The 15,102-nt window shown below is 48.3% G+C and overlaps 1 protein-coding gene across 2 annotated transcripts in view; it reads right to left on the bottom strand.

Moving 5' to 3' along the window:
* Nucleotides 1-13,875, bottom strand: part of MINAR1 (membrane integral NOTCH2 associated receptor 1) — a 34,776-nt gene extending 20,901 nt beyond the window's left edge. For both annotated transcript variants that reach the window (XM_069798435.1, XM_069798434.1), the window contains exons 1-3: nt 13,664-13,875; nt 4,568-6,911; nt 2,879-3,133 (exon numbers count right to left, since the gene is read on the bottom strand). In XM_069798435.1, the coding sequence (XP_069654536.1) occupies nt 2,879-3,133; nt 4,568-6,865 (2,553 nt within the window). In that variant the 5' untranslated portion in view covers nt 6,866-6,911; nt 13,664-13,875. The remainder of the gene's footprint in view (nt 1-2,878; nt 3,134-4,567; nt 6,912-13,663) is intronic.
* Between the last annotated feature and the right edge of the window lie 1,227 nt (nt 13,876-15,102).

A 15,102-nucleotide genomic window follows, 5' to 3' on the forward strand; every position in this document is an offset into this window, starting at 1 on the left:
CCATTTCTTTAAAAAATGAAAAAGATTCCACATAAAAATGTTCCAGTGAGAATACCCTAACACACACTATTTCTGGCCTCGTAACGGACCTGATCCAAAGCTTGCTGGACTGCACACAAAGAAACTCCAGTTGACTTGAGAGGGATTTGGGTAAGCCTTTAATTGGTTAATTCAGATTTTGTGGCCACAAGCTACTGGCTGAAACCTTGCTTTGCCTGAAAGCAGTGTTTGTTTTATGTACAGAACTACTACAAGTAGTAGCTACCCCAGAAATAAACAATTAAAACTGAGCAATGGTTTTACAAACATTTAATGGAGGTGGCTATGATAGCACTAATATGCTGAAACAGAGGCCATCAGCCAAGTCCGAGGCTGTACCATTCAGGCTCTGAATGACCTATTCCAGCCTTCTGAAAAAAATCAGCAACCTCATCTCTAAAGGCATCAGAAAATAGCATGACAATGTTTCATCCCAGTGGATCATCATACACAGAGCAAAGCGATGAGATCTCACACAGACCCCACACCTGGGACAAACTTTGATCTGACTAGTTTTGCAATTTCTTTTTTTGAAGGAAAATGCAGCAGACTTGTCAAGTTCCAGGAGAAATTTTAAATAAACAAAGATAGAAAAAACCCAAAGATAGCCATGCTATGCTTCAAGGAAATTACAGTTTAGGACCCCTCTGCCTTGGTATTGACCTTTTAACTACTTCAGAAGGAAGATGCGTTATTAAAAAGGCCCATTACTGTTAATCAGCTTCCTTTCCCATTTCATTGCCAGACATAGGAATGTTCATTAAAGCATAATGTATTTACTTTCAGTTCTAATAAACTTAATCACTGGGGAAAAAAACCCCACTCATCAGTCTGTGTCTGTTTTTTAAGTTTGTCAGTAAGCTCTATTATAAAGTCTAGACATGGGCTTTGCGGAGTAGATGCAGTTCTGGCAGTCCTTTTGGAGGAAGAGAATCAAACCAGTAAAGTTTTATCACCTTTATCCTAAAGATAAATGATGGCAATAAGCTGATTTCTCTGGTTTGCTCACAGTCGCACAGAGCTGCTTACAGGGAACGAAACGGCCCTACAAGGAGCAGATGGAGAACACTTCTCCCAGGGGAGCTTTGCTCCCAAATATCACCTCCCCTGTTGCCTCCGCGCAGCAGGTTAAGGGATGCTTTGTGACTGCCTGCTGCAGAGGAACGTCTTTCAGCCTATTTCTACTCTAGCATACAGTCTGCAATGCCAGCATTAGGAATTTCATAAGCCCTCTAAAGCTTTTAAGACCAAAAAGCAGCAGGCAGCTGAGGCAAGATGTGGCCTGGTCCCTGTGCTGCTTGGTTTCTCTCCAAGTGCACTTTAGCCACAGCAAGCAGCAGGGGCTGGTAAGAACAGGGAAGTTTGCGTGAGTCGAGCCAGGAGGCACAAACACTCATGGGAGTTGCACTACAGCACTCTGTGGGTGATCATTTTAACTCCGAACCAGCCAACACGGGGTCCTGAGACTTGGGCTATCCAAGTCTTTCTCACAGTATCCTGATGCTCTCCTAGGGCTTAGTCTGATGGGTTTGGAGCTCGGTTAGGTACCTCAGCACTGAGCCATCGAGAGCTGACGTGGAGCCACAAGTCTCAGGCTCTTGCACACCACCTTCCCTGGCAGACAAGCTTTGGAGACAAGCAGACTCCCTGCTTGAGCGCAGCTGCACCGCACAGACTGCTGGTCACAGAGCTGTGTTAGTGCGGTGCTGATAAACCCCAAGCTGTAGGTCAGTGTACCCCAATTGCCGCCAAGCCCATAGCTAGCTGAGGCAGCTTGCTCTGCTCTGGGGCATGCACACGCATGCAAGGAGCCCAAAATGCCAGAGGTCAGCACCAGTCCCCCCACCGGTTCTGCATGCTGCTGTATAAACGCATATGAATGATACACAGTGATCTGCGCATCAGTGTGGATTTCATTATGTGATGCATTTTGGGTTTTACGACCAAATATTGCAACATTTGTTTGGTCTTTACACACTTTGGATGTCATTCTTCATGCTTCCTCTTTAAACCTGTTTTCAGACATCTTCCTTCTCAGAAGATGTCTTGTGTTTATCAGGCTAGGCAGGGTATCCAATGTGGGCATTCAGTCCTGGGTCTGGGCAGCCCATTACATATCAGGATTGTGATTTCAAATACACCACAGTTTGGGAAAATTTAAATCCAAAATCTGAACTTGTCTCCCAGTAACTTGCTCTGCTCTGCTTGTTGCAGAAGAGCCTGCACACTTCCAAGCTGAACTAAAATGCAAACAAGACACACCATTAGCTGATCTGCTCTTCACATGATTCTGGTTTCCAACAGCCACTTCAAAGCTACAACAGTGATGTGTTTCAAAAACAGTCATGGTATTGAGTGCCTTCTGCAAGTATTTTATGTCTCATGTTCCTAGCAAAATGGAAAAAGCCCTAACGCTTAAATTCTCTGTGAATAATTCAGACAGAATATGGGGAGAAGAAAAAGCAGCAGTGCCAGCTTCTGCACCACTCTGCCTTTGTGCAGTTAGGGACCAGTTCATCTCTGCACCCCTTTATCCCTCAACTGTTCTTTAGAGCTACTAGCACCACGATGGCTTAGCAGATACTAACACCACGATGGCTTAGCAGACATCTCTCCATTGCAGAATAAGCTCGGAGCACCAACCTGTCAAGGACCACCATTCAGCAATGAAAACATCCACATTCTTCTTTGTCCCTGGCCAGCATGGATAGGGATCAGCAAGACCAGAGGCTCAACACTGCATAGCTCCTTCCTGAGCTATCCAAATCCCTTCTTAAATGCATATTCTGGCAACATCAATTCGCAATCAAGCCATTCAAATTAATCACACGGGACTCACTTGTAAATCCAATGCAGCAATCTTGCCTTTATCCCCCGAATTCCTCGTGTATTCCTCTATGGTCCATGATGGCTGGGCGCGTTTCACTTCGGCCAGCTCTGTCAACCTCATGTCTGTGTAGAGCGGGTTGCTTTTCATGTGTGACTTGAGTGATGCAGGGTAGGGATGAGGACTAAAGACTTGTTCAATCAAGAAAGCATCTTTTGGTTGTTTAGAGAGTCTATGTGGCTGTGGGATTTCGTACTGCCTGTCTGCCTGCAATAGGGTTCAAAAGAATTTGAGAGAAGAAACAGGACTATGAGGGGGTTAAACACAAAGGACAGAAATATTCCTTTCAGAATCACCATATGATAAAAAAAGTACCAGCTAGGACAAAGGTTTTGGATGGCCTTAATCCATTTTCCCACCTTCTTCTCACAACCAGACCAAAGAAGTATTTAACAGGCACAACTCCATGTTCACCATAACACGAACACAAAGCTGATGCAGCAGATGAAATCTAGGTTTCATACTGTTTACAGATTATAAAACTATTCTGCAAATGACCTGTTTGATCTGTTTCCAGATCAAATTTTAGCAGGAAGAAATCTTGAAGCCCCCAGGTAGCACCCCTTGACACCGCACCATCCATGGTACCAATCCATTGTCAGCCAAGGTCTACTGCAGGAGTGAGGAAGGGACTTTCGAAGTCAGCATTTCATCCTGGGCGGATCAATGTATAGAAAAGCCAAGGTTTGGGCTTACTAACGGTAACCTTCTTCCCCTTCTGCAACCTACTAATAACCCATGGTTTATGGTTTCTTTTTCACCCAACTGCACTTACTTCCATCAAACCTCTTCCTCTCCCTTCTCAACCCTTCTCTGCCTTCATTCCCCACTGTAAGGAGGCAGAGCATGCCCATCACGTGGTCCTGATTGACAAGGGAGCTGAAGAACCCCCAACCCTCTCCACTGCCCATGAAACAGAAACAACCACCCACACCATTCACAGTTTCAACTGAGCAGCAACCAGACCCCAGCGCAAGGACGGCCACGATAGCTATGCAATCTGTGAAGACAGCAGTGGGCAGCTGTTGGGAGAGATGGGCAGAGTTTTTCCAACCAACAAAAAGAAGACCACAGCTATGCTGCATTTCCACAACAGGAGGCTTAAGACTCATTTAAATGACCGTGAAAGTCAGATATAGAGAACTTAACTACAGTTAGCGTCTCATGGTATACATACAAGGATTCTTTTCTTGAGGGATTTGAATCCATGAATCTATTTTGTTGGCTTTTAAATATGCATATACTTCTTTGATAAAAGCCATCACAATGCAATTTCAAAATATCCCTTCTAAAACAACCACTAGAGAATTTCAATCTTCCCCACACCCTTTTCACCAAGTTAATCACCCGGCCTCCTTACATCACCACTGATGATGAAGAATACCATCATCTTCCAAAGATGTCACCCACATTACCCCCCCTCCCTTTTCAAAAGAGCAAAGCTTTTAAGGAACAACTTGACCATATTGCAGCTGCAAAGCAAGAACATATAGGTACAAAATCACTCAATTATGATAACAATAAAGACAGGCATAATATGGCAGGGCAAAGTATTGTCATACCCTGAGGCTTGTGATGACTATGGAAGATATTCACAGATTATTTTAAAGTGCTTATTATGTGAGTTAAAGTTGAAATTACCTCTTTAGATTTCCTGTGCCAGTCCTTATTTTCTCCTCCATCTCTTTCTTTCATCTCCTCTTCCGTAATGCCAACCTGGTTGGTGTAAGTAATAGCTCTCCAGTCTCGGGGAGAGTTTGAAATACTTGCTATTTTGGATTCAGTTGCACTGTTTTCTTCTGTTAATGACCTTGATGACCTCCTAGTAAACAAACTTTTTTTTAAGGCTTTTACTCGAAGACTCTCACTATTACTTCCACTGGCATCTGAACAGCACCATTCTGGATTATTCTCCAGTTTGCCTCCATGAGGAGTATTGTGGCACTGAAATATCTGCGGGGAGTTACTCTCATCTGATGCAGCCTCACTTGTTAAAGAATTGAGATCTATCTGTACACTGACCTTCTCTGGCTGCTGAATTTTTTGATCCAATTTGCTTAATTTTCCCAGGACTTGGGAGATTTCTTCTCGGACACCTGAGAGAGATTCCAGTTTCTTCTCTATTTCACCAATCCTCAAAACTAATTTGCAGACACTCGTTTTTAGTTCATCATCTGTATTACTGATATCTGCCCGGACCACTTTATCCAATTTGTTACAGGCACTCCCATTGGAGATTTTAGTCAAATTGTGCTCAGGTGAGCTCTCACAGTCTGATTTATGCACCTGAGACAAAGAACCAGTGCTGTTGTAGCACGAAGATTGCATCACTCCTGTGGACCCGCTAATACTCATGTCATCCAAAAACCGGAAAATGTCACTGATGTCATCACTGACGATTTCAGAGTCATCATCCGACTGCTTAAGAGAGTGCCGCTCTCCGTACTTGGCTTGCCCCCCCGCACACAAATCCTTGCATTTCTTGTGGTCCAGCATTTGCTGCTCCGTTTGCGTCCCAACACTCGTGGTCCTGTCAATGCTTAAGATCTGAACAGAAGTGCAATTAATGCTTTTATCCTTAAACTTTTTGACTGGCTCATGTTTCTCCACATCTAGAATGGAAGGAATTTCCTTGGGTTTATGCCCATTTGGTTTCACAGCGTAGTTTGCCTGCATAATTTGTTGCTGATCCTTCACATTTAGGTAGGACTGATGCCTGTCAGCTGAAGGAAAGTTTGGAGATGGGTTGTTCGAACTCTGGTATCGCGGCTTCTCTTCAGGCTGCTTCCTATTAAAAAATGATCGTTCAAAGTCAGGTACCTCCTCAGTATTTAAACTCCAGCTTTTAGCTGGCCAGGCAGTTTGCTTGGTTGGCTTTCCAGTCCATTTTTTGGTGTCCTGGGGCCCGAGAATAGTAGTTGGGCCAAAATATGTTGAAGCTTGAAGATCATCTAAACTTTCATGTTTCACTCGTCTTTTGTCTGGTATAGGCGAATAAACTGGATTCAAGTACTGGCTGCTGTATGGCATTTCAAAGCTGTGGTTGAAGAAAGCTTGCTTAGAGCTTTCTTTCCTGTTCTGAGGCTCTCTGTGTCCATCTTCTGGCTTTTTGTTGGATGGTATTAAGTTGGGTGATATTGTAATCAGATTATGAAAATCTTCTTTGAAAATATTTCTTTTCTGAACACACGACTGCATCACAAACGGCTCGTCATTTGAAATGAAAGTTTCTTTTATGCCTGCACTTATAGGCAAGGAGTCCTGGTCTGAAATAGATTCATTTTCAATGTTCATGGGGAAGTATGTACTCTGCATCTCACATGGTGGAGATGTGGCGATGGAGTAGGACGCCAGCGCCTGCAGCCTGTCCAGAGAGGCAGCCCGACCCTTCATCTCCTTATTAACACCAAGTAAAAAGTTGGGTTCTGACGAGGGGACAAACTGTTGACAGTCTTTGCAGTCCATCTTTCTGCATTTTGAAGACCTTCTGACTGGAAAGCCCCGGTTAAACTCCTGGTCGTTCAGCTCACAGTTGGGCACGCAGTCTGCCATATTGCAGATTTCTGTGTCAGACCTACAGGACTCGAAGGACTCTTTCTTCTTCACTTTCTGCCTTGCAACTGGAAGTTTCTCCTTGGCCACTCCTCCGTTCATTTGTATGAGGTTGAATATTGTTACTATATCTGCTGCAACCATGATTTTCTTTGATTGCTGATTGTTTACAGTGCATCTCATTTTGTCTTTGAACAAAGTTGCTGGAAAATTAGGATCCAGGCAAGCGGTGTAAAACAGCACGCTTCTGAGCTTGGCCAACTGGGATAAATCAAACCTCGCACACAGGGACTTGCAGAGGTCCTGGTAAGAAACAGTATTCTGCTTCGTGTCCAGCTCCTCCAAGATCTTCACCAGGAAGAGGGAGGATTCCTGGTTGGACTCCATGGCTTAAGCGTATTTCGTTGTTTAGCCTGGAAACTGCGTTCCACTTCTACAGTAACACACAACAGCAAACAAAAAAAGATTGTAAGTCACCCACAGATAATATTCAGGACCTTGTAATTCAGCCACAGATGGGACCTGACTTCCTAGCCATGCAGTCGAGGGCTTGCTTGTATAACCCATCCTCATGTTTCGAACTCCAGGCTGTAATCCTAGCATCGATGAAATCGATGCTTAAATGGAATCCAAATTTCATCCAAGGAAGCTCGTTTATGTCAGTGTCTACTAAAGCAAGCAAGTGAATAAACAGCAGAAGCTTTGGAGGGGCTGAACTGTTGGCAGATATACAGTCCCAGCCTGCTTGCTACGGGGCTTTCACACAATTTCTTACCAACTTGTGAGAGGTTGAAAGTACAGACACATCAAATTGTTTGGCAATAATTCTAGCCCTAGCCTAACCGGAGATGATCTACTACACCATGACAACCCCAGCTGTTTTCATATCTGACTGCAAATGGCTCTCAGGAAGATTTTCTGGCAATAAACTTCTGACGTGTTTTTAGAAGTTATCTGAGCACATAATTACCATCTTGCTTATTTTAAAACATTATTTTCTCCTCTACTCTGAATTATCTCCTCTGAATACCATGACACTTTTTCCAGAAATACCTTTTCCTAAGTTATGATTCAGGAATGGAAAAGCTGCCTGGTCCCATGCGAAAAATCTGTGTGAACCCCATTTCAGCTACAAAGTGCAAAATTTAGAAAAGAGCAGAAAGAGTTAAGCAAAAGAAAATCCCACTGAATCTTGAAACCAATCCAGCAGATGCTAGAGGGCTGGCTGCCAATCGGGGTGGATTTGAAGACTGAGAACAAGGACAGGGAACATCCTCTTCAGTGATGTGCTCCCAGAGCAACCCGGGGAGTGCAGTTCCATTCACTGGCCCGAAATGATAGGGCAGAGGTGGAGAGCAAAGGCTGCACATTTATGTGGATAACAAGAATAGGTCAAACAAGCACAGCTAACGTGAGCAAACATCTTGGGAAGGATATAAACCCCTGCACTTTCAAAGTTGAATCCAACCTCTAGCTATTATGGATTAGGAAAGGATGTTGAGGGGGAGCATACTATTTTTCATCTGCCTACTGTGAATATCCTTGTCAGTGTCTCTGCTGTTGGCTACTAGGAGAGACAGAGCACAGGATGATGCAGTCTGCCAATTCCTATGTTTGGTCACTTTGTTATTCTTACTGATAGGAATGACAAAAATATTTTCTCTTCTCCAAAAAGGTACGGTATCTTCCCCCATTCACTCCTACCCTCAGATGACCCCTGGAACTAGTCTCTCCCTCTGCATCAAGTGCAGAATATCCATGCAAATGGAAAAGCACAAAAGTCAGGCTTGCAAGGTTTCTTATTACTCATTCAAAAAGTCACCTCCCAGCCAAAAACCTGAGGACTCCTGAGCACCACTCCAGGAATACAGGGCTCCTGTTCCCTCTCTTGTAGCCTTCCATCTTGCCCTGACACTACACACCAGCAATCACTATCAGTGTCAGAAGCCTGTGCACATCAGCTTTCATAGCAAATGCCACAGTAGCATCTTCCAGAGGGAAAAAACAAAACCACCACGTTGCCTGTAAGAATATGAAACAAGTCTCCATACAGACATGGCTGTTTATTTAAGCAGCATCTTTCTACTGCATATGATCAGAAGTTGAGCAGCAGCAACGTGAAAGTATTTCTGTGATTGTAAACACTACTCTCAGAAACCAATGGCTACAGGGATTTTCGAACACCTCTGCTGCATGCATGTTTGCTTTTAAAGCTCCTGTATTATGCATGGCAGCACAAGTCTTAGGTAAACTGACAAAAGAGCAAAAATGTTATATTGCTCAGTGCACGGTGCTCAGCTCCAGAAAGTAATGCTAAAAGCTGAAGGAGGATGCTTGTATCCCTTTCCTCTTTATCACCAGCATGTGCTCAGAGGCACAGCCTCTAACAGCCTGCCTTTGTATTTCTCTGGCATGTCACCATAAGACAATGAAGCTCCCAAGCTAGGTCCAAACTGCTCTGTCTGCCACCAAAGCCACCAAGCACTCCCAGAGTAAACTTCACATGTGGGGCTCGGAGACTGTCCCAGCTGCCAGGGGACTGGCATTGCAAGTCAATTTTCTGCATGTCATAAATCTGTCATTTGGGGCAAGAGTGGAAATCTGTCTTTTTGTCACCTCTGGGCTGAATACCAGCAAAAGCAACTATCTCCTCCGTTTGTAACTTCACAGCTTCTTGCAAAACCCTCACCTGGATATGTGTTTTCATAGCCTGATACACACTATACGCTGTCTTCACCGGCCTGCCAGCGCCCTGCTTTCTCCCCACTCACATTCCTGCCAAAATACACAAGTAGCCAGTTTGCAATAATATATTTCTGAAAACTGTCAACCCATTTTGTTCCCTACCTTTCTGTCTTTATTCTCTCATCCCACTAAGGATATTGTAGGTACAGTTTCTTGAAATCTTTTGGTTTGTACCAAGCCATTCTTAGCATACCCCTCCCATCAAAGGTTTTAACTTCAATTCAGGTTTCTAAACCTTATGAATCTGGTAAAACTTAGGTGCAGCCTGATTTTCAAAGGCGCTGAGTGCTGACAAGTTCAGTAAGTTCAGTGGAAGCCCTGCATACCCCCAAAGCTCACATTGCTTTTATTTAGCACCGACAAGGAGCTTTGGTTTGGGGACTCCAATCCATACCCAAGCAGTAAGGCAGCGGCACTGAAGCATGGATCCCAAGCAGAGGAGCTCTGCTAGACCCGGTTTAGCTCAGTCTGGGACCCTGTGCTCACAGACCCAAGCCTGGGAGGTGGCAGTCAGCTATAAAGCAGTGAGAGGACAGGGAGGTGACAGAGGCTTTAAGACAAGGATGACCAGGAGAGAGCTGAGCCTGCTGAGGTGGGAATTCGGCCAATTCACTCAACTGAGGCTCAGCTATGGGAGGTAGGAATTGAAAAAGCAGGTTGCAAAATCAGATGTAGGCCTTGAGGAAAAGTAAGCTAGCTAGGAGTTGGAATAATTTCCTCTTCACCCCTTGGCTGTTCACAAACAGCTTTCTGGTGTGAGCACACTTTAGGTGCAAAAGGTACCTTTGGGCTTCAGCCTGGGCATGGAAATGGGTGCTGCCTTGTGCCAGAGCATCAGAAACGTTGCTAGTGGAGCACACAACAGATTCGGGCTTTGAGGAATAGGATGTATTACCCCATAAGGATAATATATAAGGGCCTTGAAATCTTGTTTCCTAGGTCAGGGATGTAAAAACCTGGTGCCAAGGTTTTTAGTGGCACATTAAGCAACTCTGTCTCTTGTCAAGCTTCCTAACAGCCTGCAACGGAGACAGGTAGCTCTTGGCAAGTCACCGCGGGAGCTGCCACATCCCAGGTGCCAAGCACTTGGCCAGGCACCGTATCAGCTGTTATGTCCACGTTCATTCATTATCTCTCAAAGCAGGACCAGAATAGACCTGGACATTGCACATAAATGCAAAGTTCCGAAATAAGTACAGGAAGGCCTTTTAGAGAGGCTACAGGGTCATGAATCAGTCAAAAGCAGCAAAGCAAATGAAAGCACCCACAGCAAGAGCAGCAGCACGGGGCCTCCTCGGATGGCCTCAATACCACCAACATCCTCGTGCCTTACCTTCACTACCAGCAGCCACACGCACCCTCCAAACCACCCCCAAACTGACGTCTCCAGAGACGTGGAGCTACCCAGACAGAGGGACAGGATCTAGCTTACTTATCTTCAGCAAGACAGTCTCTGACCAAAGGAGCCACTTAACATTTCATCTTTAATGATTTTGTTATATTAACACTGGGAGGGTCGCTTTGACTCAGCTTCCTAAGATTCGACATTCACTGCTCTAATAGCACAATTATATCCCAGCATGGACTTGTACAGCATCATATTGCACGGCTAGTCGATGGGGTCTGACTCTCCTTGCACGCAGATGAGCTCAAGGCTTCCCACAAATCAATGTCTTCTTGCCCTGCACCAAGAGCAATGAACTGAGCTCTCATCTTACCATTAAGCTGCTATCTCAGCCTCTGGAGGAGAAGACCAAGAATATTATGATTGGAACCTCCATCCCTAGTGGTGCTTTCTGCTGCACATCTATTTTCTGGTGTCTTTAGGAATCAAGCCTCCCTAAGACCTCTCCCCTGTGGTCCTCCAGACCAGGGGAACCTGCGGACTCTTTCAGGCAGCTTGCTTCCCTGCAGAAACGCCGGAATGGACTTTCCCTCCTCACCACCTCCCAAATCAGCACTGGGGTGGAGGGCGTCCCCTCACCTCCTGACTACCTTATAAATTCACCATCCACAGGAATTTATGAAATTAGTACTGCAACCCCATTGCCCAGGCCGCTTTCCCCCATGGCACTTTCAGCCCAAACCCTGCCCCGCTGCATGGCTAAGGGCAGTGCACATCGGGGCAGATAAATCCTGGCACAGGCTTCAACACAAAGTCCCACCACTCGACTTCCCTGAGCAGCTGTGGGGTGGCAGGGTGCCTTGCACGAGCCTGAATCGTGGCCGCTGGCAGACAGACCACGTTATCTTCCTCTGTTATTTCCTCCTTCATTTCCTTCCCTGTTCTTTGTGCCTCTGACATTTGCTCTCCCCGTTTCCCAATATCCACAGCAGGTGCAGCTAATACACAGATGCGGCTGCTGGAATCATCATTTCCCCCCTCCCTTTGATTTGCCTGCCGAGAGGGAAACAGCATCCTTTTTTCGCTTCCCCCCACCGTGACAAACGGGCCACCCTATAATACCATTACGGCGACGACAGAGCGAGCGATCCTCGCATAAATTCCCCCAGAAAGAGCCAGCTACTTCAGCGCAGGAGAACATTAATACAGAGCCTGTGATATGCTGTTTTACTATTAACTTGAGCTCATAAATCTTTCAGCCTGTCTTCCCAATGCCAGATACTATAAAACAAGGCAGGCAACACATGCCTCGCATGAAACATGTAAGGCATCAAGATGGAATTCAGTTTTTGTTTTCTCCCATACTCACAAATCCATTTCTCTGTCAAAACATTAAGAAATTTCTGATGAACAAATGGGCACCTCGAGCCCCGTCTAGCTTTCACCACACACACACGGGAGCCAGCACTCGGGGAAACAATGCCTGTGTCCACACACCTTATTCCTCCTCCTCCTCTCCCTCCGGCCTTCTGCCGCTCATTAAAAAGAACACTAAAAAGCGCACTTTGGAGCCCTGCCCGCGCAATGGCAATCGCTTCTCTCCACCTTTCATTGAAGAGAAAAGTCCTCCCAAACAGCCCAACACAAGCAGTCTCCTCCGGACTGTTCCCTCGGCTGTGCGGGAGTGGGGTGGGCTCCGGTCCCCAGGGCAGGCAGGAGATGCGTGCTGGCTCCCTGCCTCGCTGGTGTGATTTTATTCACTCCTCCAGAGCCGAAGGGGACGAACGCCTGCAGCCTGGGAGCTCGCAGGGCTTGTGCACCCGCTCTCGCCAGCAGCTCGCTGCTGTTCGGCACAGGAACAACGCAGGCTTTGCACCCTCCTGGGCGTCCCACCGCTAACCTCCTCCGCCGTTCACCAGGGGTTCGGTGGGGACTACCACTGGAAGAAGTTGCTATTTTCTGGCTCTTACCTTGTGTGAACAAGCCTTGGAAAACCATGCTTTACAAACCCAGCTCCTTAACAGAGACAGGCTTTGCTGTAAGAGGACTCTGCACAACACTTCAGCCCCCTCGCCCCCCAAATTCAGCAGTTTTTAAAGGTTCCCAGTGCATAAATTAACAGGGAACTTGTGGATAAAGGCAGCGTACCCTCACGGCCGTGTCAGGACTCAAGTCGAACAAGGCTTGCCATTGATTTTTCTTGCACAATAACATGAGGCTGATTATTTGCATTGTTCAGTTATGCAATCCAGGTTAAAGTATCTATATGATCTGGAAAAGTGCAAACACTCATTCTAAAACTGTGCAATAAATTACTTGAATTATTACTGCATCATATGCTTTTGGTTTTTCTTTGCCAACTATTGGCCCATACAAACACACACAAATACCGTCCTCTCAGTATGTTATTAGAGCACATCCAAGTCACATTTTTCCCAAAAATTTTTGCATAAGGAGACACCACTGCAAACGCTGACAGATAGACGCAAAAAGGTCTAATCGAGTTAAATGTGAGCAGTTTATTCCATCTGTGGGCAACCTGGATTTTTGCATGGCGAACCTATAAAAATCCCGCTGTCCTCCCAGACCTGACTCTGCACAGACCGGCTTCCTCACCCTGGTGGGTCCAGCTTCCCCGGCCCCCACCCCTGGCACTCCCCATCCCTTCAGGCTCCCCCCTTGGGATTTGGGGGCCCCAGGGCCCAGGCCGGGGGTCACCCGCACGCTCCCCTCCAGCTGCCCACAGCCAGATCCAGCTGTGCGGGACTGAAGTGGAGCTGCCAAAGTCACAGACGGAGTTTCAAGATTTTTTGAGTCCCCCCTTTCCCGGGGAGCCTGACGAAGAGGTGGGACCCCGGGGTGCCCGGTGGGGACCGCAGGGGCTTGGGGGGATATCTTACCTGCACTTACCCCACCTGCCCCCAACCCGGCGGGGGGGGGGGGGGGGTCGCCGGTGCCGAAGCCCCCTCCCCAGCACGCCCGGTCCCCAGAGCATCCCCGGGAGCTGGGGAGCGGAGGGCGCTTGTCCTCGGCGCCCCTTTCTGCCAGCCCACCCTTTCGCACGTCCGTGCCCCCTCCCCGCACCTGGGGCTCACCTGGGGGCTCCGCCTGCCTCTTGCCCGGGGAGCGCGGCCGTCACGGCTGGCTCTGCCGCTGCAGCAGCCGCTTCCCAGCGAGGAGGAGGAGGAGGAGGAGGAGGAGGAGGGGGAGGAAGAGCCCGAGCCTGAAGCCCCAGAAGGATGCCATAGCGCCGGGCTGCGCTGACAAAGGCGGCAGCAGGTTGGCATGGGAGGAGGGAGGGAGAGAGGGGAGGGGAGGAGGGAGGGGGCTGCACAGGCCGAGCCTCCCTGCGCCGCCCCCCGCGCCCGCAGCTGCGGGAGGGGGGCTGCCCCGGCCGGCCCCAAGCGCTGCGGCAGCGGCCGGCGGGGCTCGCCAGCCCGCAGGGACGGTGCGCGGCGGGGGGGGCGGCGGCGGCGGATCCGCGCTTCGGCTTTTTGCAATTATTAGTGTTATTATTGTTATGATTCGTGCGAGTCCCGGCCGCTCTCGCAGCCTGGCGAGCTGCGGGGGCGGCTCGGCGCGGAGGTCCGGCGGTACCGAGCCCCGGAACGGCCCCCCCGGTCCCGGGCGCTGCTTGGGGTGGGGAGCAGCAGCCGGCTGCCGCCCCACTGTCGGCCCCGCTGGTTCCCCCCTCCCGCCGCGCCCCCCAAATCCGGGCAGAGGGGGACGGCGCGCCCGCAGCCTGGTGCAAAGGCGTGCAGGGGAGGGGGATGCCCAGCGTGAAAGGGAGCCTCTTCCCACTCGGGGACACGGCAGCCCAGCGCCCACCCCTGCACGCCCACCGCCCTCGGGGCGCAGAGGCCACTGATGCACAGGCCTCGTGCTGCGCGGCTGCCCGCCGTACCCGGCCTCCCGTGAGGCCAGGGGTACCCTACCTCCCCTCTGACAGGCGGGTCGTGGCCTTTGCGCGATGGGGTCTGGCGGCGTGGGACGCCAACGCAAGGTCCTGCGTGGGCCGCACGGCATGGGAGTCCCCGCCTCGGGTGTGCCGCGATGCCCGCGCAGGACCAAGGCACGCTTGCTGCCAGTCCGGGCAAGCGAGAGCTTACCTTATGTCAGAGCATCGCTTCTTTCCTTGCTGATGGTCGGCTTGCCGCGCCGCCCAGAAAATATTGCAGAGAGTTTTTAATGGAGGTCTTGCTGGGAGAATAAAGCGCTAAGATGTCAAAGGCTTGACTTTTCATCTCATTAGTACTGTTTGGGAAGTGGACTATCAGATTTTCTTTCCTAGATGAACCAATTCCAAGGGTTGTATGTACAAACATGTCACGGCCATCAGAGCGCTATGGACAAACTGGGATAAAACTCCGTGTTTTACTTACTCTGACAACCTTGGGAACAGACCTCTCTGCTTTTCTGGGAGAAACAAGGGGTCAGGAGGGGGATTTTGTCTGAAATCCGCTGATGTGCAAGTCCTTCCACTGACTTTGAAGAATACTGTATGTGATTCGCTGTATACATAGTATCTGTAAAG

This window comes from Haliaeetus albicilla, chromosome 12 (assembly GCF_947461875.1).
Source record: "Haliaeetus albicilla chromosome 12, bHalAlb1.1, whole genome shotgun sequence".
In the NCBI taxonomy this organism is placed as follows: domain Eukaryota; kingdom Metazoa; phylum Chordata; class Aves; order Accipitriformes; family Accipitridae; genus Haliaeetus; species Haliaeetus albicilla.